At 39.5% G+C, this 15,836-nt stretch overlaps 1 protein-coding gene across 1 annotated transcript in view; it reads left to right on the top strand.

Moving 5' to 3' along the window:
* The window catches only part of CENPI (centromere protein I), a 96,494-nt gene that overhangs the window by 36,842 nt on the left and 43,816 nt on the right, over positions 1–15,836 (top strand). The window contains exons 12-15 of the mRNA XM_053579786.1: positions 2,543–2,634; positions 5,918–6,035; positions 6,119–6,183; positions 9,962–10,056. Coding sequence (XP_053435761.1) covers positions 2,543–2,634; positions 5,918–6,035; positions 6,119–6,183; positions 9,962–10,056 — 370 coding nt within the window. The remainder of the gene's footprint in view (positions 1–2,542; positions 2,635–5,917; positions 6,036–6,118; positions 6,184–9,961; positions 10,057–15,836) is intronic.

The following is a 15,836-nucleotide window of genomic DNA, read 5'->3' on the forward strand; positions in this document are numbered from 1 at the left end:
GGGGAAGTGGGAAGGGGGGGGGTGGGTAGAGGGAGGGGAATCGGAGGGATCACACCTGTGGTGCATATTACAGGGGTATTTGCGAAACTTGGTAAATGTAGAATGTAAATGTTTTGGCACAGTAACTGAGATAACGCCGGAAAGGCTATGTTAACCACTGTGATAAAAATGTGTCAAATGGCTTATGAAGTGAGTGTATGATGCCCCATAATCATATCATTGTATACAGTTATGATTTAATAAAAAAAAAAATTTTAAGGAAGCAAGAAAGGAGGGGACATTGTTAAAGAAATACTGATGGATGACCACCCAAGCTCAATGGGTGGCTCTAGTTTGATGTCTGTCACAATCCAAGGCCTCTTCATCTTTGTGCAGAAACTTGTTGTTAAGTCCCCAGAGTCATAGGGTTAATGCTAATCAAACTCAGAAGAGACTAATGTGTAAACGAGCCTGTCAATTTATTAATGATAATACTATGTAGAAGTAATTCTTCCTGGTAACGAAAGTGCTCATGTCTGCCAACTAGAATATCCCCTCTCTGCTATCAGCCTTTATGTGAGCCAAATTTATCACTGGAAAATTTCTTTTTTCTTTCTTTTCTTTTTTTTTTTTTAAGACAGAGCCTCAAGCTGTTGCCCTGGGTAGAGTTCTGTGGCATCACAGCTCACAGCAACCTCCAGCTCTTGGGCTTAGGCAGTTCTCTTGCCTCAGTCTCCCAAGTGGCTGGGGCTACAGGCGCCTGCCACAATGCCTGGCTATTTTTTGTTGCAGTTTGGCCTGGGCCAGGTTTGAACTCGCCACCCTTGGTATATGGGGCCCAGTCACTGATCCCACAGATGCTGCCCATTTTTTTTTTTTTTTAAGAGTGTCACTATGTCACCCTTGGTAGAGTGCCATGGCGTCACAGCGTATAGCAACTTCAAAGTCTTAGGTTTAAGCAATTCTCTTGCTTCAGTTTCCCAAGTAGCTGGGACTACAGGCGCCCCCTGCAATGCCTGTCTATTTTTTATGGCTGGGGCTGGGTTCGAACCCACTAACCACAGTGTATGTGGCTGGCGCCATAACCGCTGTGCTACGAGCACTGAGCTTTTCTTTTCTTTCTTTCTTTCTTTTTCTTTTGAGACAGAGTCTCTCTCTGTTCTCCTGGGTAAGTGAAGTGGTATCATAGCTCACAGCAACCTGAGACTCCTAGGTTCAAGTGATCTCACTGCCTCAGCCTCCTGAGTTTTGAGACTACAGACGGTGTGCCACAGCACCTGGTTGTTTTTTTCTATTTTTAGCAGAGATGGGATCTTTTTCTTTTTTTTTTTTTTTTGTGGGTTTTTTTTGGCCGGGGCTGGGTTTGAACCCGCCACCTCCGGCATATGGGACCGGCGCCCTACTCCTTGAGCCACAGGCGCCACCCAGGGGCCTTATTCTTGCTCCGGCTGTCCCAAACTGCTGGCTTCAAGCAATCTTTCTGCCTTGGCCTCCCAGAGTGCTAGGATTACTGATGTGAGCCACTTTGCCTGCCCTTCTTCAAGTGTTTAAAGGTTTTTTTTTGTTGTTGTTGTTTGTTTGTTTTTGGTTTTGGGACAGAGTCTCACTTTGTCATCCTCAGTAGAGTGCTGTGGTATCATAGCTTACAGCAACCTCAAACTCTTGGGGTCAAATGATTCTTTTGCCTCAGCCTCCTGAGTGACTGGAACTATAGGCGCCCGCTACAACACCCAGTTTTTTTTTTTTTTTTTTTTTTGTAGAGACAGAGTCTCACTTTATGGCCCTCGGTAGAGTGCCGTGGCCTCACACAGCTCACAGCAACCTCCAACTCCTGGGGTTAAGTGATTCTCTTGCCTCAGCCTCCCGAGTAGCTGGGACTACAGGCGCCCGCCACAACACCCGGCTATTTTTTGTTTTTTTGGTTGCAGTTTGGCCGGGGCTGGGTTTAAACCCGCCACCCTCAGTATATGGGGCCGGCGCCCTACTCACTGAGCCACAGGCGCCGCCCTCACACCCAGTTATTTTTAGAGAGGAGTTTTTGCACTGGCTTAGGCTGGTCTTGAACCTCTGAGCTCAGCCAATCTACCTACCTCAGCCTCCCAGAGTGCTAGGATTACCGGCGTGAGCCACCACACCCAGATAAAGTTGGTTTTAGTTGGTTCCATGTGAGCTCTACTTCTGAGTCTATCTTTAGATAGAATATGATGTAATTTATTAGATTCCCACTTACTAAATTCATACTTATATTATATGCAGCTCACCCTAAGTGAAGTTTAAGGTATACTCAAACTTTTAATTCATGTTTATAGTTTTCTGATCATAGTCATTATATGTGAATTTTACCATTTTTTTTTTCATTGTAATCTTTCCCCTATACGAAATTATTAAGGAGTTTCTCAGTGTCACCTTAACATACTTGTTATAATCTACAGGGTGAGTTGGCTAGGATGTATGAGACTTAGGACTTTTTTTATCATTTGTTTGTCATTTATAGTGATAATTATGTTTTATGTAGTTTTATTATTTTACATTCAGATGTTTATATTTACTATTTCTGCTCCAGAATGCATTTGGTACAAGGCAAATAATTATGAACATGGAAAAGAGTTTGCCAGATTTCTGGATACTATCATCAGGGCAGAGTGCTTCTTACAAGTAAGATTCTACTTGCTTCCTGTATACTCTACCAGTCTTTACCAAAATTTATGTAGAAGTGCATTGAAAACCTTTTTTTTTTAGTACCTGACATCTTTTGTAAACAGTATTTGCTCAATTTTAAACTTATTGTAAATAGAAGTGAGTTGCACTGTTATATTTGAAGAAAGACTATATTAAATCATGCAAATAGAAGGGAAAGTCCTGTAATTTAAGAGAACAAACTAAATGTAAAATTGAATGTATGTGATTAATTGAATTAGCTAGTAGAGTAAATCTAATAGGGTCACTGCTTGTGTTTTTTGATCAATAAGCATTTTTTGAGCATTAGTTATGTTTCAGCCCAGTCAACTAGTTGGTCTTGGTAACCCTGAGTTTTATTTTATTTATTTATTTATTTTTTTGTAGAGACAGAGTTTCACTGTACCGTCCTCGGGTAGAGTGCCGTGGCGTCACACGGCTCACAGCAACCTCTAACTCTTGGGCTTACGCGATTCTCTTGCCTCAGCCTCCCGAGCAGCTGGGACTACAGGCGCCCGCCACAACGCCCGGCTATTTTCTTTGTTGCAGTTTGGCCGGGGCTGGGTTTTGAACACGCCACCCTCGGCATATGGGGCCGGCGCCCTACTCACTGAGCCACAGGCGCTGCCCCCTGAGTTTTATTTTATTTTATTATTATTATTATCATTATTATTATTATTTTTAGAGACAGAGCCTCCAATTGTCACCTTAGGTAGAGTGCCATGGCATCACAGCTCACAGCAACCTCTAACTCCTGGGCTCAAGCGATTCTCCTGCCTCCGCCTCCCAAGTAGCTGGGACTACAGGCGCCCGCCACAATGCCTGGCTATTTTTTGGTTGCAGCTGTCATTGTCGTTTGGCGGCCCTGGGCTGGATTTGAACCTGCCCTCAGGTGTATGTGGCTGGCGCCTTAGCCACTTGAGCCACAGGCACCGAGCCCCTAAGTTTTATTTTAAGCTGCAGCTTAGGCATTAGCACCATTGGGAAGCTTTCATGTATCACCCCAGTGTGGGTTGGCTTCTTATGCTATGGGCTCCCATAGCTTCCTATGGTTACTTCTATCATGTCACTTTCAGCATCTAATTTTTCACACATTATGAGCTCCCAGGAGGCAGTATCCATGTCTAACTTTTTTCATGTACAGGTATTCAGCTTGATACCTAGTATAAAAGAGATGCTTAATAAATTTTTGTGAAGTGTTCCAGTGGCACAATTGGTTAGTCCGTGGTACTGACAGAGTAATAAATTTTTGTGGAATAAATCTTTTTTTTTGAGACGGAGTCTCATGTTTCCCTCAGTAGAGTGCCGTGGCGTCTCATTTCACGGCAACCTCAAACTTTAGGGCTTAAGCGATTCTCTTACCTCAGCCTCCGAAGTAGCTGGGACTACAGGCACCTGTCACAATGCCGGGCTATTTTTTGTTGCAGTTGTCATTGTTGTTTAACTGGCCTCGGCCGGTTTCAAACCCACCAGACTTGGTGTATATGGCTGGCACCGTACCCACTGTGCTACAAGCACTGAACCATTTGTGGAATAAATCTTAAGGATTTGGTGTGAAATCATTTAATTGGAACTTGGGTTTGGATTATAGTAGTAAAGATAAAGGGAGGAATCTATGTTGACTTTTAGATTTCCTGCTTGAGAGATGGATGACATTCACTGAGTAAAGGAATATATGAGGAGCAGGCTTGGAAGGAAAAATATGTTTAGTTTAAGAGAGGCCTGTGGAACGTTTATTAATTAGTAAGAGGTCATATCCAGTAGACTCTAGATAATGAGTCTAGAGTTCAGGAAAGAGATTTGGCCTAAGATACAGATTTAGGAATCTTCATGGTAAAGTTAATGATTATAGATATGTTGTAGATGAGATTGTTCAAAGAATTCATGTCATGAAAAGAAGGTCTAGGATTGAGTCCTGGTGTATGCCACTATTTAAGATTTAGGGTGATAAAGGAAAAAATAAAGAATCCCTGGATCCTGGATCCTCACTCTGGTTTGGTGGAAATGTAAGCAACCTAGGCACTCAGACCTCTAAAGATGGAGCTGGTCAGCCCGGCATAGTGGCCCACGCCTATACTCTTAGCACTCTGGGAAGCTGAGGCAGGAGAATCTCCTGTCTCTACAAAAATAGAAAAACTAGCTGGGTATTGTGGTGGGTGCTTATAGCCTCACATACTCAGGAAGCTAAGGGAAGAGGGTTGCTTGAGCCCATGAACTTGAGGTTGCCATGAGCTAGCCTTTTCTTTTCTTTTCTTTTTTTTTTTTTTTGCAGCTTTTTTTTGTGGCTGGGGCTGGGTTTGAACCCGCCACCTCCGGTATATGGGGCTGGTGCCCTACTCCTTGATCCACAGGTGCCGCTCAGCTGCTGTGATCTAGCTTGATGCCATGACACTTTAGCCCAGGACAACACAGTAAGACTCTATTTCAAAAAAAAAAAAACAGGGAGGCAGCACCTGTGGCTCAAAGGAGTAGGGCGCCGGTCCCATATGCCAGAGATGGCGGGTTCAAACCCAGCCCTGGCCAAAACTGCAAAAAAAAAAAAAAAAAAAAAGGGAAAAAAAAATGGAGCTACTCAGAGTTTGGATTTGGTCTATGATCTCTAATGAAATTCTAGCTCTATTATGTAACATTGTATGCATTTAATTGACTATTCAAATTACTGCATATACTCCCAAATAATAAATGTCATTTATTTTAAAAATATTTTATAACTTGACTTTTTACCTTCTTTTCAATTGACAAAGTTTTATTATGTTTGAAAACTATATTGATAAAGATAATGTATGCAAATACTAAGCATCTCATCCTTTTGAGGGGGAAGAAGTCTGGCACCTAATGTAAGGTTCTCTTACATTGAGAAAAAATTAGTCAAAGAGTGACACAGCTATAGCAGAAAATAAACTGGTTGGCAGGGAGTGGTAGCTCAACACCTGTAATTCTAGCACTCTGGGAGGCTGAGGCGAGTTGATTGCCTGAGCTCACGAGTTCAACCAGATTGAGCCAGAGCGAGACCCTATCTCTAAAAATAGCTGGGCATTGTGGTGGGTGCCTGTAGTCCCAGCTACTTTGGAGGCTGAGGCTAGAGAATCGGTTAAATGCAACAGTTTGAGGGTTCTGTGAGCTGTGAAGCCACTGTACTCTACCCGAGGGTGACAAAGTGAGACTGTGTCTCAAAAAAATAAATAAATAAAATAAACTGGTTATTTAGAGAGCCATTATGACTGAAGAGTTCCATAGGTTTTACTGTCCACTTGTGTTATAGGAGGGGTTTTATTCCTGTGAAGTGTTCCTGTATAAGAGTATTCCTCTCTGGGATGGCCAGTGTTGTCGGTCACAGTTCCTTCAGCTTCTGAGCTGGATTCCTTTTAGTAACTTCTCTGGTATGTATCATGGAAATTTTGAGTCATTTAATTTCATTTACTGTGAATTAAAGGGATTTTGATTTATCTTTTTTATTTCCTAGAGGTGAAACCACTTCTGTTTGACCAACTAGCACAGCTGTTCTTTACATCAACTATTTATTTCAAGGTAAAAAAAAACTTACTTAGATTCTATAGGAAATATTATTCTGTTGTTGGTGGTATATCATTCCAAACTGCTATTACAGCTGTGATTTTCTAACAGGATTCTTTTGGGTCTGGGTTTTAAGGTGCTATACCAATCAACTCAAAGTTAATGTAGAGAATTTTCTGGGTTGTGTGTGTGTCTGTGTGGTTTTTTTTTTTTCTTTTTTTTTTTTTTTGAGACAGAGTCTCACTTTGTTGCCCCTGGTAGAGTACTATGGCATCAAAGCTCACAGCAATCACAGATTCATGGGGTTAAGCCATTCTCTTGCTTCAACCTCCCGAGTAGTTGGGACTACAGGTGCCTTCCACCACACCTGGCTATTTTTAGAGATGGGGTTTTGCTTTAGCTCAGTCTGGTCTCCAACTCGTGAACTCAGGTGATCCGCCCACCTCAACCTCCCAGAGTGCTGGGATTACAGGTGTGAGCCATGGTGCCCAGCAGAATTTTCTTTTTAAGATGTTGTCATGTCACATATAGTTTTCTGGAACTATTTCCACTTGTAGCAAATGGAAAAAGTGAATGAACAAGTGGAAAATGCATATTAATAACAATGAACTGGGAAATAGTTCACTGTGGTTTATATTTTTGTAGCTATGTTTATTCATTTCACAAATATTTACTGAAGACCTACTATATACTAGATATACTTGTTGAATGTAGCCGTGACCAGAACAAACAAAACTCCCTGTGACATTTATGTTATATATTTATAGTACATTTTTAGGCTGGGCGTGGTAGCTCACACCTGTAATCTTATCGGAGGCTGAGGCGAGTGGATTGCTTGAGCTCAGGAGTTCAAGACCAGCCTGAGCAAGAGTGAGACTCTGTCTCTAAAAAACTAGCCGGGTATTGTGGTGGGCGCCTGTAGTCCCAGCTATTCGGGAGGTTGAGGGAAGAGAATTGCTTGAGCCCAAGAGTTTGAGGTTGTTATGAGTTATGACACCATGACACTCTATCCAGGGTGACAAAGTAAGACTCTGTCTCAAAAAAGAAAAATTGTACATTTTCTGCTAATAAAATTGTTGTAACCATATATGAGATAAAATAGGTTGCAATTTTTGGAGTGGTCTCCACAAAGACCTCTATGGCTTCCAGGAGTTCTACCTAAATGAGTTTGAGATCTGTTTTCTTATAGAACGTTTCTTTCTTTTCCAAAAGGACAGTATAAGTAATGTTTCTTTTACAACCTTTTAACCTTAAATCACTTACTGTTGGCCAAATTTATAGAAAAATATGTTGTCCTGGCTAGTGTTTGTCATAATTGAATGGTACTTTATTAACTACCTATCACATTCACTTTTATTTGTGGTCTATTTATATTGCTTTTAGCTTTTACTACCTACCCAGTACCGTCATTCACATGACAATACACATCAAAACTCCTAGCTAATAAATTCTCAGGGATTTCATTTTGCAGTTTTTTTGTGCTTCTATTCCAACTTTCTAATTAGGTTATTCTTTATTTCTTCTGTTATTCCACCAATCTAAAGAGCTGTCTATCTATCACATTAGGTTGGCCATAGGAAATTACCATTTTTTTGTAGGTAAAAGATGGTTGAAGATTATTTGTTATGGTTCACCCTAATATGCATGTACATATTTATACATACATGTATTTGAAAATGAGGAGGGTAGGGAGAGGAAGGAAGGAAGGAAGGAAAACAGATAGTCGGTTAAGGACAGAACTCAGGAGAATACACAGGATTTAATTCGCAGACCAAAAAGGAGGAGAGTTTGAAGGAAACTTAAGAAGGAATTGTATAAAAAGAACCTGGAAAATAGTAGTGCCAAGGAATCAAAGGGAATGTAGCAAACAACTTTTGCATGGGAAAAGCCCCACAAACCAACTGTAACATTTTTGTTTTGGAATGTTAATTCTCCAATTTTTGTCCTTATTGATTTACTATATTTTATATAGTTGAAACATAATGGACATACATTTAAAAATCAGAATACAAAATTAACATTGCATACTAATTTCCATATTTCTACATGATCTTCATAATATTTCTAATAGTGGCATCATAGTCCACAGAGTACCAGAATTTATTTAGTCATTTCTCTATTATTATTTCCTATTTGTTTTTGTTCTTTGAATAGACAACTGTCATGAGAATCTTCGTAATGCAGATTTTTTTTTTCCTTAAATGATTTTATTGGCATACATTACCAGAGGTGAGATTATTAGATGAAAAGAAAGGGTTTGAATGTTTTTAGGATCTCAATACATATTGCTATTCCTTTGCTAAAGGGGTTGCACTGCAGGTTTTTGTTAAGAAGGATATAATGGATTGAGCTCTTAAATAAGAAAGGTCTAGCAGTCATAGAAAAAGAGTTGGAGGTTGGGAGATGATACTAGAGTAAGGGAGGCTAGGTAGGAGGTTAAAATAACCTCAGATGTGGAGGCCTGCTCTAGGGTAGTTAGAATGGGATTGGAAAGGAAATGAATTAGTAGGACATTTTGAAGGAAAAAAGTTGATAGGATTTGGTGACTGGAAATAAAGCATGAAGGATGCAACATGACAAAGCTTTCTAGCTTGAAATAGTAAAGGAACTAGGGATATTTTGCCTGGGGGAGGGAAGACTAAGATTTTCTGATTCCCTTCAAATATTTGAAACATTGTCATATGGAAGAAGAAGGTCTATGTATGGCTGCAACGGAGAATTAGATATAGGCAGTATCTTATAACAGGTAGAGCAGACTAAAAATGGAGTAAAGGACTTTCAGAGGCAGTATCTTTCTTGACAGTAGAGTAGATCAGGCAGAGGTTTAATGGCTATCTACTAGAGGTATTTATGTAGAAAAGGTTGACATGTAGGGTAGAGCTGTGTTTTTCAGCCTTTTATTAAAAGCCCATATCCCCTTCTCATAAAGACTCATACTTTCCTTTGATTTGCGGGTAGGAGTAGGGTGGGTGGATGAGTATATAAAAATTTTTGTTTCCTAAATATAGCATGTAATATTGAATATTTTTTCTAATAATAAAATTCTCTGGTTGACACTGAAGTGGACTATTGTTTTAGATGATTCCAGAGTTGCTTTCAAAAGTATTTCTAACCTGAATGTGAGGTGCCATTCTCTAAGAAAAGTATTAATTAAACAGTTCTGTGAAGTGGCAGTGAATACCCTACCACTGGAAATGTTCAAATAATAGCTAGGACATTGTTTGTAAAGGATATTTAAGAAAGGTTTTCTGTATTAGATTTTGGGGCGGTATGGATTTCTTTTGAATTATAGTCATAAATGCTCTGGATAAATTTTTGTCATGACTGTATCTTTTTGTATGTGAATGAAGTCCTGGGAAATCAAGGCAAAGCCTGAGAAAGGAAGACTTAGATTGTTTGTTTTCTAAAATCACAGAAGATAAGATAAATTTATATGAACATCAAAAAAGGGAATAAATTGTAGTTGTATATTACAAGGTGAGAAGAATTGGGAATTCATCTATAACAACTTCAAAGGTTCTCTGAGAGGGGACAATAAGGATGCTGTTTTTATTTGATGATGATGTATTTGCCATAAATGAATGTAATTTAGAGAAAAGTCTGTCCTTGGCTAAGTTGGGACAGTCCTTTTGAGATATGTTTCTTGTAGTGAAAATGGCAAAATAAACTTACATTTGCATGCATCTGTTTCCTGGAGACTGATCATGTTGGAGACTGATCATGACTGTTGTTTGTTCTGAACGCTATTATGTCTCAGTGGTTTCACAAATCATTTTTCATTTTGCCCCCTCAGTGTAGTGTTCTTCAGAGTCTGAAAGAGCTGCTGCAGAATTGGCTGTTGTGGCTTTCAAGGGATATACATGTGAAACCTGCGATGAACAGCCCTCTGTGAGTTATCTTACAATCCTCCACAAGAGATGATCTACACAAAAATGTTTACATGTATTTGATAGTGTGGCATGAGACCTCATGTTTTCATGTAAATACTTAGTAATACTTTTCTGAAAGTTTTTTTTGTTAACTTGCACTGGTCTTCCCCATAATCTTGAGGAAAAGTTTAGTTCTCTAAATTGTTATTATATAAATCAGAAAGCAATTCTTTAACCTCTAAATGACTTATAAAAGTTAAGACAGTACTTGAGAGAGATGAGATTAGAATTTGCAACTTTGACTTCCATTCAGTTTAACTCATGCTAAAATTTATTTTCATACGTAAAGTCAACTTTAATGACATCTAGAAAAATTTCTAAGATTATTCTGTACAATTGTGTTTCTATATTCCTCTGGTATATTTTGGTTATATTCATTAATTTAGCTTGACTTTGAAGTTTCAAAAAAAAAGAGTCCTGAATTTCTGTTAAATGTGTTTTACCTTTAAGAAAAATTGAAAAGTTTAATTTTGACAAACTGCATGATTAGATTGTTTTTAGTCTTTTTACTTAAAATCTTTGGCTTCAGCTGGGTGAAGTGGCTCACACTTAGAATCCTAGCACTCTGGGAGGCTGAGGCAGGTGGATTGCCTGAGTTTAAGACTAACCTGAGCAAAGTGAGACATTGTTTCTACTAAAAATGGAAAAATTAGCCAAGTGTCACAGGGACCTGTAGTCCCAGCTACTCGGGAGGCTGAGGCAAGAGGATCCCTTGAGCCCAAGAAATTGAGGTTGCTGTGAGCTATAGGGCCACTGAGTGAGACTCTGTCTCAAAAAAAAAAAAAAAAAAAAAAAGAAATCTTTGGCTTCTCCTATATTCTATTATCAGTCATATTATTTTGTGGTGTTTTTTTTTTTTTTTTTTTTTTTTTTTTTTTTTTTTTTTTTTTTATTTTTGGCCGGGGCTGGGCTTGAACCCGCCACCTCCGGCATATGGGACCGGCGCCCTACCCGTTGAGCCACAGGTGCCGCCCATTTTGTGGTGTTTTTAAAACCGTATGTCATATGGCTCAGTGCTCAGTGGTTAGGGCGCTGGCCACATGCACAGGAGCTGGCAGGTTCGAACCCCGCCCGGGCCTTCTAAACAACAATGACAAATAGCCAGGCATTGTGGCGGGTGCATGTAGTCCCAGCTACTTGGGAGGCTGAAGCAAGAGAATCTCTTAAGCCCAAGAGTTTGAGGTTGTTGTGAGCTGTAGAGGGCGACATAGTGAGACTCTGTCTCAAAAAAACAAAAACAACAACAAAAAAATTTATGTCATAGAAAATTACAAATGTAATCAAATGTAGGGAAAATAGTGTGGTGTTACACTTATATACTTGCCATCCAACCTCAACGTTAAGTCATCATGCTTTTTTGTCTGTAACATCCTTAACCTTCCTTATAGATTATTTTATTTACTTATTTATTTATTTATTTTTGCAGTTTTTGGCCGGGGCTGGGTTTGAACCCGCCACCTCCAGCATATATGGCCAGTGCCCTACTCCTTTGAGCCACAGGCACCGCCCCCTTATAGATTATTTTTAAGCAAAACCTAGATGCCATTTCAAGTAAAGATGATACCATTATGATACCTAAAAAATTAATAATTCTTAATATCTTCAAATATCTAACCAGTGTTCAAATTCTCTTTAGATTTGGTTGCAAATAGCTGGTAGTTAGCTTGGTTAAAAGATTAGCCCATGCTCATTTTTTAAAAAATGTCAAAATAGAGTTGAAACCTTCATAGTTTACCTCCTCCTTACATTGACCACCTCCCTAAGTTAACCTAATTTTTGTATACTGCACATGCACCACATGTAAGTACCCATTACAGTAGGCCTAGTTCCTTATCTTGACCACCTCCATCTGTTAACCAGTTTGTTACAGTCCCTTGGGGCAGTCAATTTATAGAGGTTCTACTGTATTAAGGAGGTAAAAATGTTTTTCTTATATGGATAGCTTTTATAGTGCTTAAGTCAGGGCTATTTGTTTGTTCATTGTATCTGATAAATTTTTACCCCTCCCTTCCTCCCCACACACTCTATTTTTCCATATATTCTTATCCTTATAGTGATTTTCTCCTTTGGTAGGAGAATGTAGAATAGAAGCTTCTTGAGAATAGCTTGGAAAATTGTTTTTAATTCTTCATATTCGTTATTACATTGTTTTTATATGTGTCTGATCACTATTGGAAATGGGAGGCCAGGTGCAGTGGCTCACAGCTGTAATCCTAGCACTCTGGGAGGCTAAGGTCAGGAGTTTAAGACTAGACTGAGCAATAGCAAGACTGTGTCTCTGCAAAAAGTAAAAAAATTGGCTGCGTATGGTGGCATATACCTGTAGTCTCAGCTACTCAGCATGGGGCAGTGAAGCAGGAGGATAGTGTGAGACAGGGAGTTTCAGGTTGCATGAGCTATGCACGATCAAGCCACTGCTGCACTCTAGCCAAGTGACAGAGACTCTATCTAAAAAAATAAAGGAGGGGAAGGAAATGGAGCATTTAATGGATAGTGAAAACATCTTATAAAGCTGTGCCTTTCATAGTGTGGCCCTTGAACCAGCACCATCAATATCACCTGGGAGCTTATTGAGATGCAAATTCTTCAGCCCTGCCCTAGATCTATTGAAATAAGCTCTAGAGCAGGGGTCCTCAAACTGCCGCCCATGGGCCACATGAGGCGGTGTGATTGTATTTGTTCCCATTTTGTTTTTTTACTTCAAAATAAGATATGTGCAGCATGCATAGGAATTTGTTCATAGTTTTTTTTTTTTTTTTAACTATAGTCCAGCCCTTCAACAGTCTGAGGGACAGTGAAATTGGCCCCCTGTTTAAAAAGTTTGAGGACGCCTGCTCTAGAGCAGTGGTTCTCAACCTTCCTAATGCCCAATGTATTTTCTTTGTTACAAAGGGGTTGCGACCCACAAGTTGAGAACCGCTGCTCTAGAGGAAGGGTCCAGAAATCAGTTTTAACACTTCCATCATTTTAGTGTAAGCTAAAATTTGAGAACTACTGTTATAAAGAAATTCCACTTAGATATTTAAATTCTTCTACCTAAATTACATTAAGAATAGTATGTTTGAAATGGCTTTCCTGCAGCATTCCCCTGCTTTGTGCTACTGAGTCTGGACCTAGACTTATTCATTTCTATCTCTGAATAAAAGATTAATGAAAAAAGAATAGTATGTTTGCATCTATAATCTTTGGTCAACTTGAAATGTAAGGAATTAGATTCCTTAACAATTTCTATGTTATCATTTCAAAAATGTTAGGATCGGCTCCACGCCTATAGCTCAGCCACTAGGGCACAAGCCACATACACTGGAGCTGGTAGGTTTGAATCCAGCCAGGACCTGCCAAACAACAATGACAACTAAAACCAAAAAATAGCCAGGCGTTGTGGTGGGCACCTGTAGTCCTAGCTACTGGGGAGGCTGAGGCAAGAGAATTGCTTAAGCCCAAGAGTTTGAGGTTGCTGTGAGCTGTGATGTCACAGCACTCTACCAAGGGTGACAAAGTGAGACTCTGTCTCAAAAAAAGAAAATGTTAGGATCATTCTTTTACTAGTGTCATAAACTAAGGGAGAGCACTTAAAAAGGAACTTTGCTTTTCTAAAATTCTTAAAGAAAATAAATAGACATACATCTAGGTAAGATTACATGTTAGAATAATATTTAGCATTACATAGTATACTTCTTAGTCATTCCTTTTATTTTAGAGCTATAGGTATAATGCCCTATGTCCATTATATGACCAGATGCCATATGCTTGTCAAAAAGGAAGTGAATTGTACTTACAGATCACAAGAAGAGAAGGGTAGAAAACTATTTTCAACAAAGGTTCTCCAGGGAGCATTTCTGGTTGTGACAGTGACTGGGAAAGAGGATGCAATCATCATGTAGTAGGTGGGAACTAGGGATGCTCCAAATGTTGCAGTGTTTGGGGAGTAAGAGGCTGTACTGAATCGTGAATTGTTTCTTCCAAAATGCTAATAGTGTCCTCTGGAGAAACATTTCAGAAGAAGCTATTCTGAGCAGTCGTTTATATTATTTTCAGACACATTTGCCTAGTTTTGCCAAAAATAATAGTTAAGATAGTTTTGCAAATAGCCAGCTGACTATGTAGGTGCCTGCCTACTTGAAAGGTTTCCTAATTCTTCCCTGCTTTCTCTGGCACTGAACCTTCATGGTGGAGACAGGTATACTGGTAATAAAAAATAAATACAAGTCATGTTGAAACCCTCTTATAATGGCAAAAGTCAAACATGACTTGAGTATTACAAATTTAATAGTTCTTTGTTTTTTTTTTAAATGTGTATACATTCTTTTAGCATCCCGTGCATGTGTTTATTTATTTTTCCTTGTGCATAACCATTGTTGAGGTATCAATAGGAAGGTAAAGCTATGCATTTACGTTTGTAGGTCTTCCTAATCCATTTACCAGTTTATTGAAGGACAGGATTAGTTAGATGGATGGATTGAACTAATTATACCCATGTGTGGTTTTTTGTTTTTTGTTTTTAAGAAATAGGGTCTTGTTTTGTCACCCAGGCTGAAGTGTTCAGTGGCATAATTATAGCTCGCTGTAGCCTCCAACTCCTTGGGCTCAAATGATCCTCCTGGCTCAGCCTCCTTTTTTTTTTTAATTGAGACAGAGTCTCACTGTGTCATCCTCAATAGAGTGCTGTGGCGTCATAGCTCATAGCAACCCTAAACTCTTGGGCTTAAGCGATTCTCTTGCCTCAGCCTCCCAAGTAGCTGGGAATACAGGTGTCCACCACAAAGCCCAGCTATTTTTTTTTGTTGCTGTTGTCATTGTTGATTTTAGCAGGCCTGGGCTGGGTTCAAACCTGCCAGCCTTGGAGTATGTGGCCGGCGCCCTACCCATTAAGCTATGGCTGCCACCCATGGCTCAGCCTCTTGAGTAGCTAGGAGTCCAGGTACATACCACCATGCCCGGCTAATTTTTACATTTTTTATAAAGGTGGGGTCTTGCTATTTTGCCCATGCTGGTTTCGAACTCCTGGGCTCTAGTGATTCTCCTGCCTCCCAAAGTGCTGGGATTATGAACATGAACCACTACACCAGGCCCCATGTGTGTTTTAAAAACCTCTATTAATTGATTTGGGGAGAATGAAAGATGCCAAAAATTTTGCTAATTCACCTTTAGGATTGAATTGAATGGTAGTGAAAAAACATGTAAATTTTTTGAAACAGACTTTTACTTTGTCATCCTTGGTAGAGTGCTATGGCATCATAGCTTACAGCAACCTCAAACTCTTTGGCTCAAGTGATCCTTCTGCCTCAACCTCCCAAGTAGCTGGGACTGTAGGCATGTGCCACAATGCCTGGCTATTTTTAGAGTTGGGGTCTTGCTCTTACTCAGGCTGTTCAAGCAGTCCACCACCTCAGCCTCCCAGATTACAGGCACGAGACACTGCATCTGGTCCAGTAAGAATATTTTTAACAGCGTTTCAGCTCAAGAATCCAGGCAAAACTTGGTTTCAATTTGTGTACTGTAGGTTTCTTTCAACTAGTGTGTTGCAATGTTGCTGACAATGTAGAAAATAATTCCTAAAGACATTTTAATGTTTATTCTTTTAAACTGCTTGTGTTTTGGTAGAGATTAATTAGTTCTCATTTTTTCCTAATTTATTGTCCATTTTTGTTTTTATTTATTTATTTCTATACAGAATCTCATTTTGTCACCCTTGATAGAGTGCCATGGTGTCATAGCTCATAGCAACCTGAAATTCTT

Source organism: Nycticebus coucang, chromosome X (assembly GCF_027406575.1).
Source record: "Nycticebus coucang isolate mNycCou1 chromosome X, mNycCou1.pri, whole genome shotgun sequence".
In the NCBI taxonomy this organism is placed as follows: Eukaryota; Metazoa; Chordata; class Mammalia; order Primates; family Lorisidae; genus Nycticebus; species Nycticebus coucang.